Raw genomic sequence first — 20,877 nt, forward strand, 5'->3', positions numbered from 1 at the left:
AAATCTGACTGATAAATTACAAGCCTCTGGAGTTTTCTTTAGACCGGTCTGGGGTGTGGGGAGGGATTCGACCCCGCTACAGCATCACACTAAGGGCAGGGAACGATGTCTGGGAAGGCCAGAGTTACCTCCTTCCCCCAGGTAACCGCTGGAAATCGGGTGGGCCACCACTTGGGGAAAGCCATGGAGGCAGGAGGACCACCGCGGTCGAGAGTAGGCAGGGATAGCCGGGTTTGGGTTTTAATAATCACACATTACAGAGGACCACCTCTGGGCTTCAGTTTCCAGCTCTGTGAGGGTCACAGCCCTGCTGGCCCATCCCTGCCTGCCTGCCTGTCTTTCAAGGACTTGGAACTGTTCTTGGGCTGACTGAGGTGGCAGAAATATCTTGTTTCCATGGACTTGCTCAACCACCCCATGTGGTTTTGATACATTAAATAAAAAGCTTAAGCTAAAAAAAAAATAATACAGTCTTGGGGCTGGACAGATGGCTGTTAAAAACACTGACTGGTCTTCCAGACGTCCTAAGTTCAATTCCCAGCACCCAAAAAGTGGCTCACAACCCTCTACTCGTGTGTCTGAAGACAGTAACAGTGTACTCACATTTAAAAACAAAAATCTGTTTTGAAAAATCCAGTCTCTTTTAAAATCCAATTTCTCTTTGAAACTCCAATTCTCATTTTTTGCAAAGTTTAAACACTTGCCTGGCCGGGGTAATGCATGCCAGCAAAGTCTGCACTGGCAAGAAAGAGGCAGTCGGTTCACTACATTCAAGGTCAGCCTTGCCTCCAGACTGAGTTCTAACAGAGCCAGGGAGTGGTGGTGGTAGTATGTGGGGGTGGGGTGGGGTGGGGGATGGGGGGTGAGGAGAGAGGTGGTTAAGTTCCTGAGGAGTGGGATCCTATAAAATCAAAGCAAGTATATGGTGTCTTAAAACCATCTAGCCGGGCAGTGGTGGCACACGCCTGTAATCCCAGCACTTGGGAGGCAGATGCAGGCAGATTTCTGAGTTTGAGGCCAGCCTAGTCTACAGAGTGAGTTCCAGGACAGCCAGGGCTACTCAGAGAAACCTTGTCTCAAAAAGACAAAGAAAATAAATAACATTTATAATGAGAACTGATGCTTTGTTTGTTTGTTTGTTTGTTTGTTTAACCAAGCCCACTCAGTCAGTCAACAGGTTCTCCAGTGCAGGAGTGAGGATTGAAAAGAAAGAGACAATTAGACAAAACTGCAGTATGACCTCAGTCAATTCTGAGACTGAAGGGCGAGTTTAATAATTCCAAATCCATTTTTATACCATTTAATTACCTGTAGGAATTAAGGTCAATAGTAGTACAATAAGGAATAAGCAAGACAGTAAACACAAAATTGTCAATGCAGTAAGCAAAGTCCCACATCATTTCAGTGACAGTTGTTTCCAAGGGTGTGTAAGGATGACCAAAACACCTGAGCCTACTTCCTTGTCCAAGCCCAGAATCTTGCCTGAAGCCTGCTTCTGCCTTAACCTACTTCCTCATTATGCCCTAATGTCAGATTCCTGCTTGGGCCCGTGTCCCTGGTCAATATCAGACTCCTGCCAGGCAGCATGGTACCCCAGTAAGGCTCTCCACATTTGTTTTTTGTTTTGTTTTGAGACCCAGCTTCTCTGTGTCTCCCTGGCTGTCCTGGAACTCACTCTTTAGATCAGGCTACCTCAAACTCAGAGAACAGCCTGCCTCTGCCTCCCGAGTTCTTAAAGTCTGTACTACTACTACCCAGCCTGACAAGATTTTAAGACTGTGAAGTCTCCTCTGGAAAGGCAACTGTTCCCCATATCCCCTGCCCCAGACCCATCCCATCCCCCACCCCCAGCTGGGAACCTTTGCTTCTTCAAGCATGGTATTCCTGGGGAAATTCCTATGTCTTTGTTTCAGTTGTCTGATAGAGGGGGAGAACACTGTTCCTGCCAGGTCTGTCACACCAATGCTGCCACCTCCTGCTACCAGAAGACAGCCTGGGCTATTCCTTTGCAAGAGTTGTAGTGAGTGCTTCTGAGGGAAACCAATAGTACTAGAAAATGTAACTTCCCATCCCTGCACAGCTGGTTGCTCTCAATGAGCCTACCTTGGGGTTGTAAGGGTTAAGTGAGACAATGTAGCTGGAGATGGGTACCCAGAGAGTCTGAAGGAATGATGTACCTAGAAGAGAAGGAGAGAGGGATACAGTGGCCCCCATGTGGCCAGGAATGACCAAAGCCATCAGGCTGGGGACTGGCCTTCTCCAAGTTTTGGCACCATCTTCTAGGTTATTTAGTAAGACTCCCCAAAACCAAGGGTGCCCCAACATCCCACACCTCGGAAGGCAACACCCAAATCACTCTGAGAAATGGTCTCGATACAATAACATGAGGATTTTTTTATTCCAGAATTCTGGGTTCCACAGCTATACACCGCACAGGGCTAGAGGACTATGGACCACGAGTGCCAAATTGCGACAGCCTTTATAAGTTTACGGAAAAGCCCATGAATCACAAACCAATCATTTCTTAGCATGGAGAGCCCTTAAAATGTGAGCCAATTGATTTGTACCACTCCATAGTTTTTAGGCCAATCAGTTTAAATTATTGGAGCCCACGCTCAGTGGACCAATTAGTTTCCTATTTTCTTGAATGTCTATAGCTGCATGAACTCCTGCATAGGGGTAATGGCATAAGCAGTTTACAGAAGCAAGATAAGCTTAGCCTATTTCCAGTTACCTTGTGGGGCCAGGATCACCTATTCAAGGCCTTTCTGCTAGGTCTAAACAAAGGGCAGGCTCTGGAATGTGACCTTTTACCTAGTTTCTAACAAAGCGAGATAGCATTTTAAACTGCTGACTTCTTGGGGTCATTAGATTAGGCTCTATTATTTTCTATCCTTTCACTCCCCACTTCTTCTCTTGTTAATAGTTCTAATCTTAGAACTATAGAGCTAAATCTCTGACTCTATATATTCTGGATTGTCCTGCCCTAAATCTCTGATATTGTTGGCGTAGCATAAGAATCTGCACAGCAATTATTCGTTCCCTAATAAAAACTATTAACCGGTTAATCACACAGGTTCCAATTGTAAGCAAAAGGAGTAAAATTACAAAGGGTCTCATCAAAGCAGAAAGCAGGGTGGATAAAGGGTACAAGATAAGGGCCTTTCCACCAAGTCTCAAGGTATTCTGTGCAGTGGCGTCTAACGTAGACCGAACCTCCAACTTGGAAATGACTTGCAAGTCTCTTTCTCCTGAGTAGGCTTTCCATGCTCGCTGCCTCACCCACTCGATGGCCTTGAGCCTAGAGAACAAAAGCCTGAAGCAAAAAGGGTAGGAGAGCTATTTAATTATTAACACCAGTCTCTGTGGTCAATTTGGTAAGGGTTTCTTTCATCAGGGTTCCAGCAACAGTTCCTGAAGCCTTCTTATACAGATCCAGTCACCTATCTGGAAGCATTGAGGTGTCTCTGGCATGCCTGGAGCATTTAAGGCAAATCTCATATTGTGGGACACCTCCTGGGAGGGCCCAGTGGACACCAAAGGAGTTGGGGTATCAAAGAGGACCTCGAGGGGGGGGGTCAGGTTAAAATGGTAGGGGCTCTTCAGAAACAAGGGGAGAGGCACCACCCAGCCTGAGCCAGTCTCCAAGGTCAATTTAGTTAAGGTCTTTCATAGCGTTTTGTTTATTCTCTCTACCTGCCTTGAGCCCTGGGGACAGTACATCCAATAATGTTTCCAATTAGTCCCCAATATCTCTGTCAATTTCTGACTTACCTTAGAAACAAAAACAGAACCATTATCTGATCCAATTACCTTGGGCACTCTGAAACTCGGGAAATTTTCTTCTAACCTTGGCAGCTGTTTCCTGCTTCAACCGATCTAGAGAAAAGTATCTATGAATGCTGGAAGATATTTTATAACCATATTCTCCTGCCTTAGTTTTTATAAAACCTCTTAATATATTCTAGACTGTTCTCTTCTAGGTCTTTTACCCTGTTTAATCTTTACTGCATAAGCATTTACTTGCTGGCATATCTTACACTGTTCTACTATCTCTCTAGCCTAAAACCTGAGTCATAAATACATACATTTGGTCTCTTAACTGCCAGGACTAAGTTTTTTTTTTTTTTAATCCCCTAAATGAGTCCTTCTGTACATTTGGCCTAGTGAGTCTTTGGCTTACTTTCCCGGGAGTACAGTTCTCCCTTCTTGTGTTCACCCTCTCTTGGTAAAAGTTGGTAGGGTGGCCAGTAATCTCAGTCCTTTTTTAAGTGAGGCTGTTCCTTAATTTTGTCCCATTTCCCAATGGGTGTCTCTTACAGGCCCATAATCAGTATAGGCTCCTGCATATCCATTCCTGGAGCCACTTGCTCTGCCTGGTTATTGCCCATTGAGTCTTTTCCCTTTGGACATCCTGGGCAGTGAATACTCACAGTGGTTGACTTCATTAGGACATCTAAGAGGTCCAATATTTCCTGTTGGTTTCCTCTGATGTGAGCTGTCCTCTTGGCATATATCCCTGTTGACATGGGCTGTGTCAAAGGCATACCTGTTATCCGTGTGGATGTTGATTTTCTTGCTGGTTCCAAGTTTCAAGGTCTTGGTGAGGGCAACAAGCTCCACTTTCTGTGTTGACATGCCAGGGGGTAAAGATTCTTCTACCCAGATGACATTTGTGCCGTCCACCATAGCAGCACCTGTTTCCATCATGGAGAAAACTGCTCCTGTCTGTAGCAACTTTCAGCAGGGGTCAATCTCTCCTTTTGGGCCAGTTAGCTACAGCCCGTTGCACAGGAAGCATATCTGCCCCCCTCCCCATTTTGGAGAGTATGTCTTACTCCAACAGAGAGTAGGAACAGTCTGGGGTGACCCTAAATGAATGGGCTTCCCATCCCATCCCTAGGTCCGCTGTTCTTCGGGTAGTCCATGAATACATTTTGGTGCCAGGGGCTCCTTGGATCCAAGATCTTTTCTTGGAAAGAGCACCATTGGCTTGGAAGACTGAGTGTTGAGCCCCTGTGTCCACCAAGAACTGAATGGGTTTCTCCTTACTCCCATAGTTATCCTGGGTTGGGGGAGGTGGTCAGAAAACCCATCTCCCCTAGTTGCTATCTTCACCCAGGGCTAACACCTGGGTTTGCCATTTGGGGGCACTTTCCCAAGACCTGGGAATTCCTGCTCCTGGCTTCTATTTCTTAGGGCACACTCTGGCTCAGTGGCCTCTTTCCTTGCAGTATGCACACTGGTCCTTTTCTGTCTCCCTTTTCTGCTTTTTCTAACTATTATATCCAGGATTCTCTGTAGCTTCCTTCCTTCTCTGTCATTTTCTTTCTTTTTCTCCATTTCTTTTCCTCCTCTGTCTCCCTGTGTCAGCAAACTGTACTAAATCTCTCTATAGACTTTCTCAATAACCTATACTACTAAATCCTTCTACAGACCTTCTCAGCAACCTGCACCAAATCCCTCTAGCCTCTGCAGCTTTTTTCTTGATATCTCTACTAGCCCTGTCTATAAGAGCCATTATCATAGTAGCTTTATATCCTGAGCCCCTGGATTCATAGCATGTATATTGGCAGAATGCCTCTATGAGCTAGCTGCTCTAGAAAAGCTGCAGCTGACTCATCTGGTCCCTGCTTAACCTTACATACCTTGGTCAAATTCTGGCCTGCCATGCCCTCGAGACCTGTCAGTGGAGTCTGGTGTTGGTGTGTCAGATGCCTCTTACCTTTTGTCTGAAGGGGTAATCTTCTTGGCTTCCTGTATTACAAATAAAACAGTCTCAAAGAGATTAATTAGTCTCTTGGGAAATATACCCTTAGTGAGAGAGCTACCATGGTATCAGGATAGGTGGTCTCAGGTCCTCTCCTGCTCCATTCTGTGGTCCTCTCTAAATATCAATTGAGCAAAATTATTACCATTTTGTAAATTATAAACTATAAGATAGACATAACATCTAGTTTATCATCCCTGTCAATTAAACAGGACCCTTTCATCTGTATTATCTTAAAAGACTGTCAGAATTAACACTTAAGAATTAACATTGTAAGAATTGACTCATGTCCTGGCTTTAAATTTTATGTCACCTGAAAATCATTTATTTAAATCTATATGAGCTTTCTCAGGATTAAACAGCTTGGGCTCTATGTGAGTCTAACAGTCTTCAATACCATCAGAAATCTAAGAGTGACCAATATTAACTAAATATATATATATATATATATATATATATATATAGCTTAACACAACTTTTAAGACTTAAATATCAAATTCCATGGATTTTTGACATTTTTTGAAAACCAACTATCTATGTAAAGTAATGTGGACTGTTGTCAAACTATCTTCAGCTATTTCTGATTAAAACCTAGAAAACACCCTAACAATAAACTCAGAGCCTTATATTTCTATTTAGCCCTAAACTCATAGGTTTAAAGATCTCAGATCGGTAAAAATAACAAAGAACTGGGTGTAAATCCTATACTTTTAAATTTAGCATTTATACCAATGAAAACCTTGATTTTTCTATCAAAATAAACCCTGTATCAAATAAGAACTTATGCCTTGAACTTAATACCAATTATAAAGATTTTTATCAAATGAAATTAATTTTATTTTCTCCCCGTTTTAAATCTGACCATTTCTATATTCTCTAGAAAGACCGTTTCTTCAGTCTCAACATGGATGTTGAGATATGAAGGGGAGTGGCATTTTCTGTAATGTAACTCTCAAAACAAGATTTTAGTATCACAAAGACAGATTTTTCATTTGCTATTTTAGAATCTAGTCTTCTGGAGGTCTCTCTTATTTTGACCTCTCTCCCAGAGGAACAATATAACCACAAAGTTTAACATCACATCGATCATAATAATTTAAACAACTTATAATAAAAGAAATAAACCATCTGTACCAATTTAAACCCAAAATTCTCGCACGTGCCACTTTGAGCGTCTTGTTAAGACTTGTTTTCCTTTTCAGGGGGGGCGTCAGAGCCCAAGTATTTTGTCTCTCCTTTTGTTCTAAGTAGGCGCCCTTGAGTCATGTGACCTGATTTTGGCGCCACAGAAGGAGTTGCTTTTCAGTCAAAGTCAAAATAATATTGTCTGTCTAAGTTCAAGAACACAAAACACGATACAAAATAACACCACATAGACAGCCTGACCCTGCCACAGTCAGGCCTCTAGATTCAAGAACACAGAGCAAGGAAAATCACACAATTTGTCCCTAGAGGGGCCCAGTAAACTGCAGGGACCAGAAGCAAAACAAAATGGCTCCCGCCCTTACTGACTCGCTGTTTACAGATGGAGAGCCTTATTCAGCTCTCTCCCAGGTCTAAAGCTTCCTCTAGACCCTCACAGTCTCGACTCTAGCAGCCGCCAGTCGAACGCACCACACCAGAAGCTTGCAAGAAAAACCGTTTGGTTTTCGATTTTTGATAGACAGGGTGTCTCTGTGTAGCCCTGGCTGCCCTAAAACTTGCGTTGGAGACCAGGCTGGCCTGGAACTCATAGAGATCTGCCTGCCCCTACCTTCACAGTACTGAGAATAAAGGCATGCACCACCCCACCCCCACCCCCACCCCGCGGATTTCATTGTTTTGAGATACAGTGTCCTAGAAGGAGGCTGGCCTTGAGTACCTCTTAATCCTCCTCCCTCTACCTCCCAGGTGTTTGCATTTCAGGAAGACATCCATCATTAAGTTCTGTAGTGCTGGAATGAAAACCTAGATTTTTTCATTTACCTGGTGTGTGTGTGTGTGTGATTCACTCAAAAATTGCACCCAGGACTGAGGAATTCTGGTGACTGTTTTTTTTGTTTGTTTGTTTGTTTGTTTTGGGTTTTTTTTCGTTTATTTGTTTTTTGTTTTGTTTTGTTTTGTTTTGTTTTTTTGTTTTGTTTTTGCTTTTTTCGAGACAGGCTTTCTGTGTGTAGCCCTGGCTGTCCTGGAACTCACACTGTAGACCAGGCTGTTCTTCAACTCAGAAATCCACCTGCCTCTCTGCCTCTCAAGTGCTGGGATTAAAGGCGTGTGCCACCACTGCTCGGCTACACTGTTTTATTTCTGTGTTGGCTTGGTTTTGGATTTTTCATAGCCATGGTTTCTCTGTGTGGCCTTGGCTGTCCCAGAACTTGTGCTGAAGACCAGGCACAAGTTAATTTTAAAAAGGGGGGCAGGGAGAGCTCACCTAGGCTCTGGAGCTGGCCCCGCCTAATAGGATCCACCCCTTCCTGTATGTAAAAAAAAAAAAAAAAAAAAAAAGGTATATAAAGCCTTGATGGCCGCACTGGCAGCCAGAAGCCTCAGGACTCTCGCTGGGTACAGAAGAGGCAGAGTGGGAGTCAGAGCTCGGATTGCACCTGCGGCCAGAGCCACAGGAAGAGCAGTGGAAGGCGAAAGCAACAGGAGTGCCAGCTTGAACAGGAGCAGCGCAACCCGGGCGGTCAGATTCGGAAGGAGACTGGTTGCAGAAGTCTAGGAGGCGAAGCCAGAGCAGCGTTCGGACACCTCGGTGGCACTCAAAGGACCGGTCCTCACACTCTGACTGGGGAGAGACATAAGGCTCCCGGGCCTAGAAGGGTTCCAGGCGCTCTCGGTCCCCAGAGTCATCAGAATCTAGCTGGGACTCCCCAAGACGCTCCTGGAGTTCCAGAGGAAGCAGCCATGGCCCCGAGGCAGCAGCACAGCCTGCAGGAACGACTGTGGCTTCCTGAGGAGCACAAGCTGCAAAAAGAGCTGCTCAAGGCCCTGGAGACACCCGAGGAGAAGCGCGCACGAAGACTGGCCAAGAAGGAAGCTAAGGAGCTCAAGAAGAGCCAGAGGATGGGCTGGGGCGAGGATCACGTGGGCTACAGCAACAGCGACAACCCCTTTGGAGACAACAACCTGCTGGGCACCTTCATCTGGAAGCAGGCCTTGGAGAAGAAAGGCATCAGCCACCTGGCCGACCAGGAGCTGAAGGAGCACAGCCAGAGGATCCGGGAGGAGAACCGGCTGGAGCTGCACAAGGTCAAAAGGCTACGGCTAGAGCGGGAACGCGAGCGAGCCAGGCGGGAGCAGGAGCTGGAGTTGCTGCAGCGGGAGAAGGAGGCAGAGCACCTTCAGACCTGGGAGGAGCAGGAGCACAGCTTCTGCTTGCAGCAGGCCAAGCTTCGCTCCCAGATCCGAATCCGAGCGGGGCGGCCCAAGCCCATCGACCTGCTGACCAGGTACATCAGTGCAGAGGAGGACTCGGACCTGGACGTGGGGATGCACGAACCCTGCACCTACCTCAACGGCCTCACGGTGGCAGACTTGGAGGACCTGCTAGAAGACATCCAGGTGTCCATGGACCTGGAGCAGGGCAAGAACGTGGACTTCTGGCGGGACATGACCACCATCACAGAGGATGAGATCGCCAAGCTCCGCAAGCTGGAGGCCTCTGGCCAGGGCCCAGGCGAGCGCCGCCGGGAGACAGTCCACGCAGCGGTCAGCTCCGACGTGCAGGCGGTGTTCAAGGGAAAGACCTACAGCCAGCTGCGGGCCATCTTCCAGGCCATCGAGCGCAAGGTCCGTGCCGGCGGCCCCGGCCTCGACACGGGCTACTGGGAGAGCCTGCTGCAGCCCTTGTGTGCACGCATGGCCAGGGCCAGGCTCCGTGAGCGCCATCGAGATGTTCTTAGACGGAAGCTGTGCCGGCTGAAGCAGGAGCAGGGCGTGGAGAGCGAGCCCCTGTTCCCAGTCCTCAAGCCAGAGCCCAAGGCCACCCCCAGCCCCGAACCTGAAGAGCGGGCCCCCAGCCCCGGGGCTTCAGTGACCCCAGCACCGGGGGAGGCAGATGGCGAGGCCGTGGCGCTGGAGGAGGAGCTGATCCAGCAGAGTCTGGCCGACTTTGATGCTGGCCGCTACAGCCCGCAGCTGCTCAAGGCGCATGAGCTGCCGGCGGGCGCGCAGGTGCTGGAGCCGCAGGAGGACCTGCAGCGCCTGCAGCAGTCCCGCCAGCAGCTTCGGGCCCCAGGGGACGCGAGCGAGAACTCAGAGGACACCTTCCTCCAGCGCGCCAGGGAGGGCATGGGGCGGGACGAGGCGCACTTCAGCCTGGAGGTGCCACTGCCTGGCCGCGCCTACCTGTGGTCCGACAAGTTCAGGCCGCGCAAGCCGCGCTTTTTCAACCGCGTGCACACGGGCTTCGAGTGGAACAAGTACAACCAGACGCACTACGACTCGGACAACCCTCCGCCCAAGATCGTGCAGGGCTACAGATTCAACATCTTCTACCCGGACCTCATCGCGAAGCGCGCCACGCCCGAGTACTTCCTGGAGGCCTGCGAGGACAACCCGGACTTTGCCATCCTGCGCTTCCACGCGGGCCCGCCCTACGAGGACATCGCCTTCAAGATCGTCAGCCGCGAGTGGGACTACTCACACCGCCACGGCTTCCGCTGCCAGTTCGCCAACGCAATCTTCCAGCTCTGGTTCCAGTTCAAGCGCTACCGCTACCGCCGGTGACGCCTGTGGGCTGCGGTCCCTGCCACCCACACCGGGCCCTGCACAGCTCCCGGGTGCCAAGGCCCAGAGGACCAGGAGGCCGCCTTCCGAAGCCCTGGGGATCCGTGGACTGTAGATTGCTGACTGCGCGCAGGCGAGGGCAGGAGAAAAAGGAGGCTAGAGCCTGTGATTGGGCATTGTGAAGGGAAGGTTGGCTGAGAGGTTTAGAGGCGGGACAGAGGGAGAAGAAGATGGAGATGGAGATGGAGAGAAGATGGAACCTGTGGGATCTAGGAACCTGTGGGATCTAAAGACGAACCAGAACCAGGATGTCCTGGGAACAATAGGAATTTGGGATTTCGTAGATGATTAAATCATGTAGGGTTGGCTTGCCTCGTCTAGGTGTGCAGCTTGTGTCAATATCAATTAAGTTTTAAGGTCTTTGTGTGGGTGTTTTGTGGGTTGAGGATTTATTGTAATAAATCTGACTGATAAATTACAAGCCTCTGGAGTTTTCTTTAGACCGGTCTGGGGTGTGGGGAGGGATTCGACCCCGCTACAGCATCACACTAAGGGCAGGGAACGATGTCTGGGAAGGCCAGAGTTACCTCCTTCCCCCAGGTAACCGCTGGAAATCGGGTGGGCCACCACTTGGGGAAAGCCATGGAGGCAGGAGGACCACCGCGGTCGAGAGTAGGCAGGGATAGCCGGGTTTGGGTTTTAATAATCACACATTACAGAGGACCACCTCTGGGCTTCAGTTTCCAGCTCTGTGAGGGTCACAGCCCTGCTGGCCCATCCCTGCCTGCCTGCCTGTCTTTCAAGGACTTGGAACTGTTCTTGGGCTGATTGAGGTGGCAGAAATATCTTGTTTCCATGGACTTGCTCAACCACCCCATGTGGTTTTGATACATTAAATAAAAAGCTTAAGCTAAAAAAAAAAATAATACAGTCTTGGGGCTGGACAGATGGCTGTTAAAAACACTGACTGGTCTTCCAGACGTCCTAAGTTCAATTCCCAGCACCCAAAAAGTGGCTCACAACCCTCTACTCGTGTGTCTGAAGACAGTAACAGTGTACTCACATTTAAAAACAAAAATCTGTTTTGAAAAATCCAGTCTCTTTTAAAATCCAATTTCTCTTTGAAACTCCAATTCTCATTTTTTGCAAAGTTTAAACACTTGCCTGGCCGGGGTAATGCATGCCAGCAAAGTCTGCACTGGCAAGAAAGAGGCAGTCGGTTCACTACATTCAAGGTCAGCCTTGCCTCCAGACTGAGTTCTAACAGAGCCAGGGAGTGGTGGTGGTAGTATGTGGGGGTGGGGTGGGGTGGGGGATGGGGGGTGAGGAGAGAGGTGGTTAAGTTCCTGAGGAGTGGGATCCTATAAAATCAAAGCAAGTATATGGTGTCTTAAAACCATCTAGCCGGGCAGTGGTGGCACACGCCTGTAATCCCAGCACTTGGGAGGCAGATGCAGGCAGATTTCTGAGTTTGAGGCCAGCCTAGTCTACAGAGTGAGTTCCAGGACAGCCAGGGCTACTCAGAGAAACCTTGTCTCAAAAAGACAAAGAAAATAAATAACATTTATAATGAGAACTGATGCTTTGTTTGTTTGTTTGTTTGTTTGTTTAACCAAGCCCACTCAGTCAGTCAACAGGTTCTCCAGTGCAGGAGTGAGGATTGAAAAGAAAGAGACAATTAGACAAAACTGCAGTATGACCTCAGTCAATTCTGAGACTGAAGGGCGAGTTTAATAATTCCAAATCCATTTTTATACCATTTAATTACCTGTAGGAATTAAGGTCAATAGTAGTACAATAAGGAATAAGCAAGACAGTAAACACAAAATTGTCAATGCAGTAAGCAAAGTCCCACATCATTTCAGTGACAGTTGTTTCCAAGGGTGTGTAAGGATGACCAAAACACCTGAGCCTACTTCCTTGTCCAAGCCCAGAATCTTGCCTGAAGCCTGCTTCTGCCTTAACCTACTTCCTCATTATGCCCTAATGTCAGATTCCTGCTTGGGCCCGTGTCCCTGGTCAATATCAGACTCCTGCCAGGCAGCATGGTACCCCAGTAAGGCTCTCCACATTTGTTTTTTGTTTTGTTTTGAGACCCAGCTTCTCTGTGTCTCCCTGGCTGTCCTGGAACTCACTCTTTAGATCAGGCTACCTCAAACTCAGAGAACAGCCTGCCTCTGCCTCCCGAGTTCTTAAAGTCTGTACTACTACTACCCAGCCTGACAAGATTTTAAGACTGTGAAGTCTCCTCTGGAAAGGCAACTGTTCCCCATATCCCCTGCCCCAGACCCATCCCATCCCCCACCCCCAGCTGGGAACCTTTGCTTCTTCAAGCATGGTATTCCTGGGGAAATTCCTATGTCTTTGTTTCAGTTGTCTGATAGAGGGGGAGAACACTGTTCCTGCCAGGTCTGTCACACCAATGCTGCCACCTCCTGCTACCAGAAGACAGCCTGGGCTATTCCTTTGCAAGAGTTGTAGTGAGTGCTTCTGAGGGAAACCAATAGTACTAGAAAATGTAACTTCCCATCCCTGCACAGCTGGTTGCTCTCAATGAGCCTACCTTGGGGTTGTAAGGGTTAAGTGAGACAATGTAGCTGGAGATGGGTACCCAGAGAGTCTGAAGGAATGATGTACCTAGAAGAGAAGGAGAGAGGGATACAGTGGCCCCCATGTGGCCAGGAATGACCAAAGCCATCAGGCTGGGGACTGGCCTTCTCCAAGTTTTGGCACCATCTTCTAGGTTATTTAGTAAGACTCCCCAAAACCAAGGGTGCCCCAACATCCCACACCTCGGAAGGCAACACCCAAATCACTCTGAGAAATGGTCTCGATACAATAACATGAGGATTTTTTTATTCCAGAATTCTGGGTTCCACAGCTATACACCGCACAGGGCTAGAGGACTATGGACCACGAGTGCCAAATTGCGACAGCCTTTATAAGTTTACGGAAAAGCCCATGAATCACAAACCAATCATTTCTTAGCATGGAGAGCCCTTAAAATGTGAGCCAATTGATTTGTACCACTCCATAGTTTTTAGGCCAATCAGTTTAAATTATTGGAGCCCACGCTCAGTGGACCAATTAGTTTCCTATTTTCTTGAATGTCTATAGCTGCATGAACTCCTGCATAGGGGTAATGGCATAAGCAGTTTACAGAAGCAAGATAAGCTTAGCCCATTTCCAGTTACCTTGTGGGGCCAGGATCACCTATTCAAGGCCTTTCTGCTAGGTCTAAACAAAGGGCAGGCTCTGGAATGTGACCTTTTACCTAGTTTCTAACAAAGCGAGATAGCATTTTAAACTGCTGACTTCTTGGGGTCATTAGATTAGGCTCTATTATTTTCTATCCTTTCACTCCCCACTTCTTCTCTTGTTAATAGTTCTAATCTTAGAACTATAGAGCTAAATCTCTGACTCTATATATTCTGGATTGTCCTGCCCTAAATCTCTGATATTGTTGGCGTAGCATAAGAATCTGCACAGCAATTATTCGTTCCCTAATAAAAACTATTAACCGGTTAATCACACAGGTTCCAATTGTAAGCAAAAGGAGTAAAATTACAAAGGGTCTCATCAAAGCAGAAAGCAGGGTGGATAAAGGGTACAAGATAAGGGCCTTTCCACCAAGTCTCAAGGTATTCTGTGCAGTGGCGTCTAACGTAGACCGAACCTCCAACTTGGAAATGACTTGCAAGTCTCTTTCTCCCGAGTAGGCCTTCCATGGTCGCTGCCTCACCCACTCGATGGCCTTGAGCCTAGAGAACAAAAGCCTGAAGCAAAAAGGGTAGGAGAGCTATTTAATTATTAACACCAGTCTCTGTGGTCAATTTGGTAAGGGTTTCTTTCATCAGGGTTCCAGCAACAGTTCCTGAAGCCTTCTTATACAGATCCAGTCACCTATCTGGAAGCATTGAGGTGTCTCTGGCATGCCTGGAGCATTTAAGGCAAATCTCATATTGTGGGACACCTCCTGGGAAGGCCCAGTGGACACCAAAGGAGTTGGGGTATCAAAGAGGACATCCAGGGGGGGGGTCAGGTTAAAATGGTAGGGGCTCTTCAGAAACAAGGGGAGAGGCACCACCCAGCCTGAGCCAGTCTCCAAGGTCAATTTAGTTAAGGTCTTTCATAGCGTTTTGTTTATTCTCTCTACCTGCCTTGAGCCCTGGGGACAGTACATCCAATAATGTTTCCAATTAGTCCCCAATATCTCTGTCAATTTCTGACTTACCTTAGAAACAAAAACAGAACCATTATCTGATCCAATTACCTTGGGCACTCTGAAACTCGGGAAATTTTCTTCTAACCTTGGCAGCTGTTTCCTGCTTCAACCGATCTAGAGAAAAGTATCTATGAATGCTGGAAGATATTTTATAACCATATTCTCCTGCCTTAGTTTTTATAAAACCTCTTAATATATTCTAGACTGTTCTCTTCTAGGTCTTTTACCCTGTTTAATCTTTACTGCATAAGCATTTACTTGCTGGCATATCTTACACTGTTCTACTATCTCTCTAGCCTAAAACCTGAGTCATAAATACATACATTTGGTCTCTTAACTGCCAGGACAAAGTTTTTTTTTTTTTTTTTAATCCCTTAAATGAGTCCTTCTGTACATTTGGCCTAGTGAGTCTTTGGCTTACTTTCCCGGGAGTACAGTTCTCCCTTCTTGTGTTCACCCTCTCTTGGTAATAGTTGGTAGGGTGGCCAGTAATCTCAGTCCTTTTTTAAGTGAGGCTGTTCCTTAATTTTGTCCCATTTCCCAATGGGTGTCTCTTACAGGCCCATAATCAGTATAGGCTCCTGCATATCCATTCCTGGAGCCACTTGCTCTGCCTGGTTATTGCCCATTGAGTCTTTTCCCTTTGGACATCCTGGGCAGTGAATACTCACAGTGGTTGACTTCATTAGGACATCTAAGAGGTCCAATATTTCCTGTTGGTTTCCTCTGATGTGAGCTGTCCTCTTGGCATATATCCCTGTTGACATGGGCTGTGTCAAAGGCATACCTGTTATCCGTGTGGATGTTGATTTTCTTGCTGGTTCCAAGTTTCAAGGTCTTGGTGAGGGCAACAAGCTCCACTTTCTGTGTTGACATGCCAGGGGGTAAAGATTCTTCTACCCAGATGACATTTGTGCCGTCCACCATAGCAGCACCTGTTTCCATCATGGAGAAAACTGCTCCTGTCTGTAGCAACTTTCAGCGGGGGTCAATCTCTCCTTTTGGGCCAGTTAGCTACAGCCCGTTGCACAGGAAGCATATCTGCCCCCCTCCCCATTTTGGAGAGTATGTCTTACTCCAACAGAGAGTAGGAACAGTCTGGGGTGACCCTAAATGAATGGGCTATCCATCCCATCCCTAGGTCCGCAGTTCTTCGGGTAGTCCATGAATACATTTTGGTGCCAGGGGCTCCTTGGATCCAAGATCTTTTCTTGGAAAGAGCACCATTGGCTTGGAAGACTGAGTGTTGAGCCCCTGTGTCCACCAAGAACTGAATGGGTTTCTCCTTACTCCCACAGTTATCTTGGGTTGGGGGAGGTGGTCAGAAAACCCATCTCCCCTAGTTGCTACCTTCACCCAGGGCTAACACCTGGGTTTGCCATTTGGGGGCACTTTCCCAAGACCTGGGAATTCCTGCTCCTGGCTTCTATTTCTTAGGGCACACTCTGGCTCAGTGGCCTCTTTCCTTACAGTATGCACACTGGTCCTTTTCTGTCTCCCTTTTCTGCTTTTTCTAACTATTATATCCAGGATTCTCTGTAGCTTCCTTCCTTCTCTGTCATTTTCTTTCTTTTTCTCCATTTCTTTTCCTCCTCTGTCTCCCTGTGTCAGCAAACTGTACTAAATCTCTCTATAGACTTTCTCAATAACCTATACTACTAAATCCTTCTACAGACCTTCTCAGCAACCTGCACCAAATCCCTCTAGCCTCTGCAGCTTTTTTCTTGATATCTCTACTAGCCCTGTCTATAAGAGCCATTATCATAGTAGCTTTATATCCTGAGCCCCTGGATTCATAGCATGTATATTGGCAGAATGCCTCTATGAGCTAGCTGCTCTAGAAAAGCTGCAGCTGACTCATCTGGTCCCTGCTTAACCTTACATACCTTGGTCAAATTCTGGCCTGCCATGCCCTCGAGACCTGTCAGTGGAGTCTGGTGTTGGTGTGTCAGATGCCTCTTACCTTTTGTCTGAAGGGGTAATCTTTTTGGCTTCCTGTATTACAAATAAAACAGTCTCAAAGAGATTAATTAGTCTCTTGGGAAATATACCCTTAGTGAGAGAGCTACCATGGTATCAGGATAGGTGGTCTCAGGTCCTCTCCTGCTCCATTCTGTGGTCTTCTCTAAATATCAATTGAGCATAATTATTACCATTTTGTAAATTATAAACTATAAGATAGACATAACATCTAGTTTATCATCCCTGTCAATTAAACAGGACCCTTTCATCTGTATTATCTTAAAAGACTGTCAGAATTAACACTTAAGAATTAACATTGTAAGAATTGACTCATGTCCTGGCTTTAAATTTTATGTCACCTGAAAATCATTTATTTAAATCTATATGAGCTTTCTCAGGATTAAACAGCTTGGGCTCTATGTGAGTCTAACAGTCTTCAATACCATCAGAAATCTAAGAGTGACCAATATTAACTAAATATATATATATATATATATATATATATATATATATATATATATATATATATATATATATAGCTTAACACAACTTTTAAGACTTAAATATCAAATTCCATGGATTTTTGACATTTTTTGAAAACCAACTATCTATGTAAAGTAATGTGGACTGTTGTCAAACTATCTTCAGCTATTTCTGATTAAAACCTAGAAAACAACCTAACAATAAACTCAGAGCCTTATATTTCTATTTAGCCCTAAACTCATAGGTTTAAAGATCTCAGATCGGTAAAAATAACAAAGAACTGGGTGTACATCCTATACTTTTAAATTTAGCATTTATACCAATGAAAACCTTGATTTTTCTATCAAAATAAACCCTGTATCAAATAAGAACTTATGCCTTGAACTTAATACCAATTATAAAGATTTTTATCAAATGAAATTAATTTTATTTTCTCCCCGTTTTAAATCTGACCATTTCTATATTCTCTAGAAAGACCGTTTCTTCAGTCTCAACATGGATGTTGAGATATGAAGGGGAGTGGCATTTTCTGTAATGTAACTCTCAAAACAAGATTTTAGTATCACAAAGACAGATTTTTCATTTGCTATTTTAGAATCTAGTCTTCTGGAGGTCTCTCTTATTTTGACCTCTCTCCCAGAGGAACAATATAACCACAAAGTTTAACATCACATCGATCATAATAATTTAAACAACTTATAATAAAAGAAATAAACCATCTGTACCAATTTAAACCCAAAATTCTCGCACGTGCCACTTTGAGCGTCTTGTTAAGACTTGTTTTCCTTTTCAGGGGGGGCGTCAGAGCCCAAGTATTTTGTCTCTCCTTTTGTTCTAAGTAGGCGCCCTTGAGTCATGTGACCTGATTTTGGCGCCACAGAAGGAGTTGCTTTTCAGTCAAAGTCAAAATAATATTGTCTGTCTAAGTTCAAGAACACAAAACACGATACAAAATAACACCACATAGACAGCCTGACCCTGCCACAGTCAGGCCTCTAGATTCAAGAACACAGAGCAAGGAAAATCACACAATTTGTCCCTAGAGGGGCCCAGTAAACTGCAGGGACCAGAAGCAAAACAAAATGGCTCCCGCCCTTACTGACTCGCTGTTTACAGATGGAGAGCCTTATTCAGCTCTCTCCCAGGTCTAAAGCTTCCTCTAGACCCTCACAGTCTCGACTCTAGCAGCCGCCAGTCGAACGCACCACACCAGAAGCTTGCAAGAAAAACCGTTTGGTTTTCGATTTTTGATAGACAGGGTGTCTCTGTGTAGCCCTGGCTGCCCTAAAACTTGCGTTGGAGACCAGGCTGGCCTGGAACTCATAGAGATCTGCCTGCCCCTACCTTCACAGTACTGAGAATAAAGGCATGCACCACCCCACCCCCACCCCCACCCCGCGGATTTCATTGTTTTGAGATACAGTGTCCTAGAAGGAGGCTGGCCTTGAGTACCTCTTAATCCTCCTCCCTCTACCTCCCAGGTGTTTGCATTTCAGGAAGACATCCATCATTAAGTTCTGTAGTGCTGGAATGAAAACCTAGATTTTTTCATTTACCTGGTGTGTGTGTGTGTGTGATTCACTCAAAAATTGCACCCAGGACTGAGGAATTCTGGTGACTGTTTTTTTTTTTTGTTTGTTTGTTTGTTTTGGGTTTTTTTCCGTTTATTTGTTTTTTGTTTTGTTTTGTTTTGTTTTGTTTTTTTGTTTTGTTTTTGCTTTTTTCGAGACAGGCTTTCTGTGTGTAGCCCTGGCTGTCCTGGAACTCACACTGTAGACCAGGCTGTTCTTCAACTCAGAAATCCACCTGCCTCTCTGCCTCTCAAGTGCTGGGATTAAAGGCGTGTGCCACCACTGCTCGGCTACACTGTTTTATTTCTGTGTTGGCTTGGTTTTGGATTTTTCATAGCCATGGTTTCTCTGTGTGGCCTTGGCTGTCCCAGAACTTGTGCTGAAGACCAGGCACAAGTTAATTTTAAAAAGGGGGGCAGGGAGAGCTCACCTAGGCTCTGGAGCTGGCCCCGCCTAATAGGATCCACCCCTTCCTGTATGTAAAAAAAAAAAAAAAAAAAAAAAAGGTATATAAAGCCTTGATGGCCGCACTGGCGGCCAGAAGCCTCAGGACTCTCGCTGGGTACAGAAGAGGCAGAGTGGGAGTCAGAGCTCGGATTGCACCTGCGGCCAGAGCCACAGGCAGAGCAGTGGAAGGCGAAAGCAACAGGAGTGCCAGCTTGAACAGGAGCAGCGCAACCCGGGCGGTCAGATTCGGAAGGAGACTGGTTGCAGAAGTCTAGGAGGCGAAGCCAGAGCAGCGTTCGGACACCTCGGTGGCACTCAAAGGACCGGTCCTCACACTCTGACTGGGGAGAGACATAAGGCTCCCGGGCCTAGAAGGGTTCCAGGCGCTCTCGGTCCCCAGAGTCATCAGAATCTAGCTGGGACTCCCCAAGACGCTCCTGGAGTTCCAGAGGAAGCAGCCATGGCCCCGAGGCAGCAGCACAGCCTGCAGGAACGACTGTGGCTTCCTGAGGAGCACAAGCTGCAAAAAGAGCTGCTCAAGGCCCTGGAGACACCCGAGGAGAAGCGCGCACGAAGACTGGCCAAGAAGGAAGCTAAGGAGCTCAAGAAGAGCCAGAGGATGGGCTGGGGCGAGGATCACGTGGGCTACAGCAACAGCAACAACCCCTTTGGAGACAACAACCTGCTGGGCACCTTCATCTGGAAGCAGGCCTTGGAGAAGAAAGGCATCAGCCACCTGGCCGACCAGGAGCTGAAGGAGCACAGCCAGAGGATCCGGGAGGAGAACCGGCTGGAGCTGCACAAGGTCAAAAGGCTACGGCTAGAGCGGGAACGCGAGCGAGCCAGGCGGGAGCAGGAGCTGGAGTTGCTGCAGCGGGAGAAGGAGGCAGAGCACCTTCAGACCTGGGAGGAGCAGGAGCACAGCTTCTGCTTGCAGCAGGCCAAGCTTCGCTCCCAGATCCGAATCCGAGCGGGGCGGCCCAAGCCCATCGACCTGCTGACCAGGTACATCAGTGCAGAGGAGGACTCGGACCTGGACGTGGGGATGCACGAACCCTGCACCTACCTCAACGGCCTCACGGTGGCAGACTTGGAGGACCTGCTAGAAGACATCCAGGTGTCCATGGACCTGGAGCAGGGCAAGAACGTGGACTTCTGGCGGGACATGACCACCATCACAGAGGATGAGATCGCCAAGCTCCGCAAGCTGGAGGCCTCTGGCCAGGGCCCAGGCGAGCGCCGCCGGGAGACAGTCCACGCAGCGGTCAGCTCCGACGTGCAGGCGGTGTTCAAGGGAAAGACCTACAGCCAGCTGCGGGCCATCTTCCAGGCCATCGAGCGCAAGGTCCGTGCCGGCGGCCCCGGCCTCGACACGGGCTACTGGGAGAGCCTGCTGCAGCCCTTGTGTGCACGCATGGCCAGGGCCAGGCTCCGTGAGCGCCATCGAGATGTTCTTAGACGGAAGCTGTGCCGGCTGAAGCAGGAGCAGGGCGTGGAGAGCGAGCCCCTGTTCCCAGTCCTCAAGCCAGAGCCCAAGGCCACCCCCAGCCCCGAACCTGAAGAGCGGGCCCCCAGCCCCGGGGCTTCAGTGACCCCAGCACCGGGGGAGGCAGATGGCGAGGCCGTGGCGCTGGAGGAGGAGCTGATCCAGCAGAGTCTGGCCGACTTTGATGCTGGCCGCTACAGCCCGCAGCTGCTCAAGGCGCATG

The 20,877-nt window shown here is 47.5% G+C and overlaps 2 protein-coding genes across 2 annotated transcripts in view; both read left to right on the top strand.

Moving 5' to 3' along the window:
• The first annotated feature begins 105 nt into the window (after positions 1 to 105).
• Positions 106 to 10,480, top strand: LOC127693584 (cactin-like). Its single transcript, XM_052194558.1, is given in 4 exon segments — positions 106 to 141; positions 8,318 to 8,426; positions 8,429 to 8,640; positions 8,642 to 10,480. Coding segments are annotated over 4 exon segments (2,196 nt in total).
• A 564-nt stretch (positions 10,481 to 11,044) lies between these two features.
• The window catches only part of LOC127693585 (cactin-like), a 15,104-nt gene continuing 5,271 nt past the window's right edge, over positions 11,045 to 20,877 (top strand). Inside the window, 4 exon segments of the mRNA XM_052194559.1 lie at positions 11,045 to 11,080; positions 19,263 to 19,398; positions 19,401 to 19,612; positions 19,614 to 20,870. Of these exon segments, the coding sequence (XP_052050519.1) occupies positions 11,045 to 11,080; positions 19,263 to 19,398; positions 19,401 to 19,612; positions 19,614 to 20,870 (1,641 nt within the window).

The sequence above is a fragment of the Apodemus sylvaticus genome, chromosome 10 (genome assembly GCF_947179515.1).
Source record: "Apodemus sylvaticus chromosome 10, mApoSyl1.1, whole genome shotgun sequence".
Classification (NCBI taxonomy): Eukaryota; Metazoa; Chordata; class Mammalia; order Rodentia; family Muridae; genus Apodemus; species Apodemus sylvaticus.